This window comes from Balaenoptera ricei, chromosome 14, assembly GCF_028023285.1.
Source record: "Balaenoptera ricei isolate mBalRic1 chromosome 14, mBalRic1.hap2, whole genome shotgun sequence".
Lineage (NCBI taxonomy): Eukaryota > Metazoa > Chordata > Mammalia > Artiodactyla > Balaenopteridae > Balaenoptera > Balaenoptera ricei.
In genome coordinates, this window is record NC_082652.1 from 41,001,532 (window position 1) to 41,009,380 (window position 7,849).

General features: G+C 36.2%; 1 protein-coding gene across 1 annotated transcript in view; it reads left to right on the forward strand.

The window, feature by feature from the left end:
* Positions 1–3,232, forward strand: part of TTC39C (tetratricopeptide repeat domain 39C) — a 104,589-nt gene extending 101,357 nt beyond the window's left edge. Inside the window, exons 12-14 of the mRNA XM_059893995.1 lie at positions 567–671; positions 1,969–2,007; positions 2,559–3,232. Of these exons, the coding sequence (XP_059749978.1) occupies positions 567–671; positions 1,969–2,007; positions 2,559–2,648 (234 nt within the window). The 3' untranslated portion in view covers positions 2,649–3,232. The remainder of the gene's footprint in view (positions 1–566; positions 672–1,968; positions 2,008–2,558) is intronic.
* Positions 3,233–7,849: the final 4,617 nt, after the last annotated feature.

Sequence of the window (7,849 nt, forward strand, 5' to 3'; positions counted from 1 at the left end):
GTGTTATTTTGATTATTCTTTGAGAGAGTTCATGTACTGTAGTAAGAGACTTTGGCTTTTAAATCCTAGGGTGTTGATACACTTGTATTATAATTTTAAATTAATTTTCAGTGTGGGGTATAATAGTTATTACACAGCTCTAAATAGCTTATTTTAGATCATATGCTTAAGTATCAGTAAGATACGGTCAAGACACCTGTCAAGAGATGGTTCTTGGCTTGTTTACTTTCTGTCTTAAATATTAAAATGGAATGTTCAGATTTGGAGGTGCAGATAAAGATGTTCTCTGCAATAAAATCAGTAGAGGCTGGTGTGTCAACTAGGAAAATAAGTAGCACAAATTGGGCTGACTGATGGGTAACATATACTGGCGCAAGTTCACCAGACAGGTATATAAAGGACTTATAAGATATGGATGAGAATAAATGGGAAGGAACAAAGATGCAGAAAAGGAGAAAACCTGATACAGAATACATATCCTCCTAAAGATGTGATGAGACTTAAGTAGGAAAATGAGCCTAAGTAGAGAAATGAATTAATTCCAAAAATATTCGTATTACTTTCAGTTCTTTCAGCGAGCTGTTAAAGATGAGTTGTGTCGTCAGAATAACTTATATGTTCAGCCATATGCTTGCTATGAACTTGGCTGTCTTCTGTTAGACAAACCAGAGGTAAGATCTTATCTATTTTCTTAAATTATGTTCATCAGCAAAACTGTGCAAGTGAGCAGGCACAAAACATCCTTCATTTAAAGTAAGTTGATTGAACATAGTGTTTTTTTGTTTTCTTTTCCTTGGTTTCACATACATGAATCCAAGAAGCTATTAATCCTATCTCACTGTGTTTAAGGAGGTAATCTCTTCCCTGGAATTAGAATGATAAATGTAACTTTGGGGACAAAAATTCATTTGGGGCAAAATCATTGCCTTTTCTAGAGTGGTATGGTATGATGTAATGTGGTTTATTCAGAGTACAGAATTGCATTGTGATTCTAGCTCTGCCGTTTATTTTTATTTAGTGTATGATATGGTTAAGTTATTTAACCACATACCTTCTTCGTAATCTGTAAAACAGGATAAAAAATACCTCCCTTGCCAATTTAATAAAGATTGTAGTGAGAATAAATGAGGATGGTGTGTAGGATTACTTAAAAATTTTTAGAATACCTTATAAATTTGACAGTCATCATTAAGATGAATATTTAAGCACAGTGGGGCAGTTTTTTAAAAAGTGAATTTTAATAATGCTGGATTTGCTTGGTAGCTTCTTTTAGAAGCTCAATTACATACTATTGACTGTATAAAATTCTAATTTTCAGTAAATTCAAGTCAGCCTTCAAATACATGGACTTTTTAAAAGTTGAGCTAAATCAACAGAAATATTCTAGCCTAATCCTTAAATATGTAGCTTATCTTGCCAAAGATAGGCTTTTAATTGGTAACTCTTTTCATTTGAAATTCTAATTTTACCAAAATAGAAAATGCAATTTTTATGAATTTTGGTAGAAACTTCTAACACCATATTCTTTAAGGAAATTTTTACTCTTAATGCAGCCTTAAAATATATACATAAACTACAAGAAGACTGGTCTGTCTCTTGAAAAATGAAGTTGATATTCTCAATCAGTAATGCCTTCAAAAAAACTTACTTCAAATAAACTTAAATTATCATCAATTTTGGGTTTTTTAGTAAGATCTTAAACTATTATACTCTTCTAAAGTATGATAGCCCTTTATAAAATAATAATGAAGATTATAAAAATTATTTATCAAGTAATGCCTTAATGTAAACATGTAAACAGCATTATATTAAAGAAAAATTGAGTCAGTATGCTTGAATGAGCACTTGACTCCCCTCTATGTCACTGTGAATTTTTTAAATTAATATATTTTCCTATTATAACATTTTCTGCTTGAGTGTATATAAATATAGATGTTAAGAGATAATGTGTTTTTCTTACATTCATAGACTGTAGGAAGAGGCAGAAGTCTCCTTCTTCAAGCAAAGGTAAAAATGCCTGAAAATGCTCAATCTCTCTCTTTCCAGTGACCCTTCTTATCCTCTGTAGTGTACTCTGGAGTCTGAATTCAAGAAATATTGTGAAATGATTGTCCTGGTTGGTATTTCTGGAGGGGAAACTGATAACTGAATCAGTGAGCAGTTGATTTTTAAGTGAAATTACACATGAAGCTCCTATGAAATTGCTCATCCTGCTTTATAAAAACTCTTCTCATTTGAGTGGGAAAATAACTGTTGATTTCATAACTGTGTTCTTGAGTTAAGAAGTTCTAACAGCGACTTCCATTGAGCCCAGCTTAAGACTACTGTCTCAGGAATCACATGAGGGAAATTTTCCAAAGACAGCATTAATAATGCTCAGTTGACTTTTTAAAAACGGACACAAAGTTTGAGGTTTGGGGAATAAGAAAAATCAAGTGAATGCAAAACCTTTGTTAGGAGTGTAAGGAATTTTACTTTGGGCAGTACAAAGCTTGGTGTGATTAATACCGTAGTATTACAGACAGCTTAGCTAATAATCTCTTTCTCTTGTCTTGCAGGAGGATTTCTCTGGCTACGACTTTGAAAACAGATTGCACGTCCGCATCCATGCTGCTCTGGCTTCGATGAGGGAATTGGTTCCTCAGTGACAGACCCGAAGTTCCCGCTCTGTCCCTCCCCACACAGGTTCTGCACTTTAAAAATAGAGGACACAGCTCTTATGAAGATCAGCTTTTCTTCTGAAAACCACCTGGGCCTGGGACACATTTTCTCAGTTAGGTTGATGTATTAAAGATCTCCTCTTTTAAACACATAGCTAAAAAGTAATAATGATGATGATAATAGTAATAATAACTAACCACCCGGGGAGAGGGTTAAGTGACCTTGTTCAAACATTTTAGTTTTGTGATTTATTATTTTTAAAATAAAATTCAACTAAATATTCAACCTGCAATCTTGTAGGAATGCCTACTTGAAGCACACATCTGACTGGGTAACACTAAGAGGTACCTGTAAAATTATTAACAGTATCATGACATAGCACTTATATTGTGTTTTGAAAAAATAAAAGTGCTTTCTAGTGTTTTACTTTATCCTCAAACTATTTCTGAGAATGACATAGCACAGATGTCTCCATTGTCCAGACAATGAAACTCAGGCACAAAAAGGCTAATTGACTTACTGCAATTAATTATTCCTGTTATTATGGAGTAATGAATAGAATGCAAGTCTCCTGACCACAGACCGAATATTCTTTCATTGTAAAAAATATATATATATGTTAATAACCCAGGATTCCATGTTTTCTTATTAAAAAACAAATACTCTTCAGCTGAAGTTGTCATCCTTATCTCCAGATTGTCTACAAAAATGTTTCAAAGGACAGACACTTTTATTCCTTTGACAGCCAATCAAGTGAAAGCAAACAAGATAGTTTTACAACCTAAAGTATAGCTATTTTGCTAAGTTATTAGAAGACCTAGTCTATAGACTGGATAAATAATACCTACATTTTTGGTGTTTCCTTTTCTTTATGATAAAATTGTCTAATTACCAATTTTTGGAAATCTTTCAACAAATTACTTGAAAAGGTTATTCTTGAATGAACATAGATTCTTTTGCCTCAGAATATTTGCTGATGAAGGATTCACTGGACTGTCTGTTGCCAGGATTTAATCATTTTCCCCTTAGCTCAGGTTATTGATATTGTAAACAGAGTTCAAAGTTATTTTTTAATCCTTCGTTGCTAATTTTTATTGTCACCTAATTTACCTCTTTGTTCAGTACTGCACACCTGTGGTTTTGAAGACTCTAAATACCTCAGTCACTTAAGAATTTCTGTCATAATTGTGTGACTAACCTGGCTCAAATCTTAAGGTTAGATATTTTTTTTAATTTACGTTGCAATAAAGAATATCATCTTGGGGTGTCATTTATTTACATATCCTTTTAGCTGAAGTATGATCTCATGCGACATCAGTACTTTAAAATATTTCTCTTCAAAACAGACATGGAAGGAGCAGCTAGAATGTTGGCAGCTTTAATCTACTTCATCTGGTTTTGAGGGAATAATAATTTCTTCAAAAGAAATGACTGTTCCTCACTGACTTTGGCTAAACTATCTTCATGTTTTCTCACTTCCAAAATGCTTATTTAACATTGACTTTCTTTCCAGCCTGACTGCTGCAGGGATTTTAGATGCTAGCCAGAGAGAAAAGATTTCTATCCTACTTGCATGAACGAGAATATCTAGAAGTCAGGTATCAATAGATGCCTTCTGAAAGGAAAAATTTATGTCTAAAAATGTTAGATACCTGGTTTCATCAAGGCTGAAGGGAAGAATGTTATGAATCTTTAAAATATGGCTCTTGCCATTTTGTTGTCTTTTTGGCTATAGTATATGTGGCAAACTTCTCAGTTATGGTTGTGGAACATTTAGAATCATGTTTGCTCCAGAGTTCATACTTAATTGAATTTTCAGTTCAAATGTTGTTTGAACTATTTTTCAGTATTGAGAGATTACATAAGGCCCCATACTTTAGAATGTTTTTAAAAATTCCTATATTAACTGCTTTAAAAACTTTTATTTCTCCAGAGAGATTTCAGGATTTCAAATAAGTTTGTGTTCAGTTCACTTGACTGAACACACACCATTAGAACACCATCCAGTAAGTCTTTGTTAATAGTATGTTTATAGGACAGGTGCATTTATAAACTGTCTCTTCTAGGTTTGATGCAGGATAGCCCCTGTGGTTTATCTGGGAACCTGGTGGTAAAGCACGGAGAAGGGGTAGACAGTGGTTCTGAAGACTCTAAAATAACAAAACCACGCTGTGAGTACACTGTACTGTTAGATTCACTGAAATCTGAGTACATTTTTTTTAGTTGAGTAATTCATAACGGTTCTGGCCTTCGTGCTGTGACTTATCCAACCTGTGAGTTACTGTGATCTGCCTGGAAACCTAGTTTGGTGTAAATTGCTCTTTACCCCTTGCTGATGAAGAAAATAATCATATAAGCAGAACTATTTGCATCTATGTGTGCTTTTTTATGTTGGCATCACTTCTTCCCCTTTTCCTGTTTTGGAGACTGTCAAATGGATCTTCTAATTTATGTGTCAGATATATTTTTGTATTAGATTGTGCCTATGATGAGAGAAATCTCTAATGTATATTTTATGTACTCGGAACACATTTATAATTTGACGCACTTTGAGGCATGGTCTAGTACTAATCATGTAATATGCATCTTTGTGATTAATGTGTTTAAGATTTTACTTTTACTGGGTTAGGTATCTTTTTGATTTTAGCACATGATAGCTAAGTATTTGAGTAAAGAGTTATTACTTTCAGATGTCACAGAAAATCAGAATATTTATTGTCTCATATTGTGTAAGTCAATTATTTAGAGAATTTGCACTTTTATCTTTCTGCCAACTCAAAGGATAACACATACATGATTTTTAAAATACATACACACACGCGTATGTGTGTGTGTGCATACATACATGCCTTTGCCGTGTAAACTTTCCTAGTTGATTGCTTCCTTAAGCAGATTGTGGTGGCAAGTGTTCAAATATGGCTCCTTTACCTATGAAGATATATGGTCACACAGTCATAATGTACTGTTTGGTATTTCTTTCTCTCTCTTTCCCTCCCTCCCTCCCTTCCTTCCTGTATATTTTGTGGAAAAAAATCTTGTTAAGCCCAGATCCTCCCAACAAGATACATAGTAGAGGGAGGGGACTTGAAGCTAGAAAGAGGAAATACAGAAAGAAAAGGACAGAGGAGGGGGGAGCAAGAGAATGGAAAGTTGGTCCATAAAAAATGTGCCCTTTCAGTTAAAGTGAGCCAAAATCACACAATTGGCTAACATGTGAAAACTAGCAAGGGAACTGAGCTCTAGTTCCTAGTTGACCGGGGTATTCAATAGAAGCAACACACTTGTAACTTAGCTGAACTCTGGATTACACTTACTTTCTCCTCCCATAGGCTAGTGGTTCTCAAGTTATAGTTTTACAAATTATCCCTGCTCTGAGATTCTGATTCAGTAGGCTCTAGGTAGGGCTTAGGAAGATATTTTTAACAGGCTCCTTGGCTAATTCTAATGCAGGTGGTCTACGTTAGAGAGACATTGCCCTAGGTTATCATCTTTTGGTAAGTATTTAGTAAATCTGAGAGAAGAGTCAAACATATGGCAAGGTTATGCCTTTTATGGGGCCACTGAAAAAAATGCTTCTAACCATTGGTTTTCTGAAGTAGGAGATTCCTGAGCTGAGTTTTAAAGGAGGAGAGGGATGCAGTCAAGTTAAAATGATGGCTGGAAGGATGTCTCAGGCCTTGGACCTGATGAGCAAAGGCACAGAGGTGACAGGTAGCATGTGTATTCAGGCCAGGTCTCTAGAAAGTCAAGTGGAAACCAAATGGTAAGATGAGATAGTTACACAGAGGTCACAGCATGATCCTTGGACTTCTATAGAGTAAGAATTTGAAGGGGGGAGGGGCAGGGAGCAATGGAGAACAAAGTAGATTTGCAATTTAGTTAGATCCCTAGTGACTGAAAGAGATGAACACAAGGACAAGATTGTAAAGCCACATCAAATCACAAGGGGTTTTAGAAATCAAAGCAGCACATAGTGGTTTGAAAATTTTTTGTTAGATGTTTTCACTGTAACAGTTTGCATTTCAGAGCAACTTGAACAGAACAGTCATTGCAGAAATGTGGAAAGAGTACAGGCTTGCCTTCTGAGTAACAGGTATTCGGCACAGTACATAACATCTAATTGGTGTTCAAGATGACCCACCAAGGTTGGTTAGGTGACACAAGGGTATGTGTCTCTCATTCCAGAAGTCACCATACATGGGATCTCTAATGTTTGTATTTGGGGTTCTTAGCTCAGTTTCATTACACCTTTGAGAGTTAAATATATTATAAACCAAACCCTCATTTCACTTGTTTACACTACCAAAGTGTGGTGCGGGGGCAGTGATGAGGACCAAAAAGCATACCATCTGCAGTTCTAACATCACACTTAAAGTCTAAAAGAGAGCATTTCTTCTTTACTGTGTTTTTATTTATTTATTTACTTATTTATTTTTGGCTAAGTTGGGTCTTTGTTGCTGCATGCGGGCTTTCTCTACTTGCGGTGAGCCGGGGCTACTCTTCGTTGCGGTGAGTGGGCTTCTCATTGTGGTGGCTTCCCTTGATGCGGAGCACGGGCTCTAGGCACGCGGGCTTCAGTAGTTGTGGCACGTGGGCTCTAGTCGTGGCTTGTGGGCTCTAGAGCGCAGGCTCAGTAGTTGTGGCGCACGGGCTTAGTTGCTCCGCGGCATGTGGGATCTTCCCGGACCAGAACTTGAACCCCTGTCCCCTACATTGGCAGGCGGACTCCCAACCACTGCACCACCAGGGAAGCCCTTCTTCTTTTAAAACGTAACCTTCATGAGAAATGGGGGCTTGTCTGCCACATAATGGGCACTCGGTAATAATTAATGGACGGATTAATATCCTCAAAATGCCGTGTGCAGCATAGATGTAGGCTGGGTCTTCAACATTGCCTATTGCTGCAAAGTGCTCTGGAAGTCTTAATTTTTTGTAACGTAAAAATGTTTTGTCAGATCTATGCCCTGATGATGTTATTTAACGGTTGATTTACAGTGATTCTTGTTGCCTTTTAAACACGTGGAAATGGATGACAGTGAAAGCTGCTTGGAGTCTGATCATCGTGACTGTGGTGGTATTTAATGCCCAGCACAAATAAGAGCCTGAATGGGTAAAAAAGCAGAGAGTATTTTAAAGGAGTCAGCGTTCCTTTACTTTGGTGAAACGGAGCTGAAGTTACACACAGGCC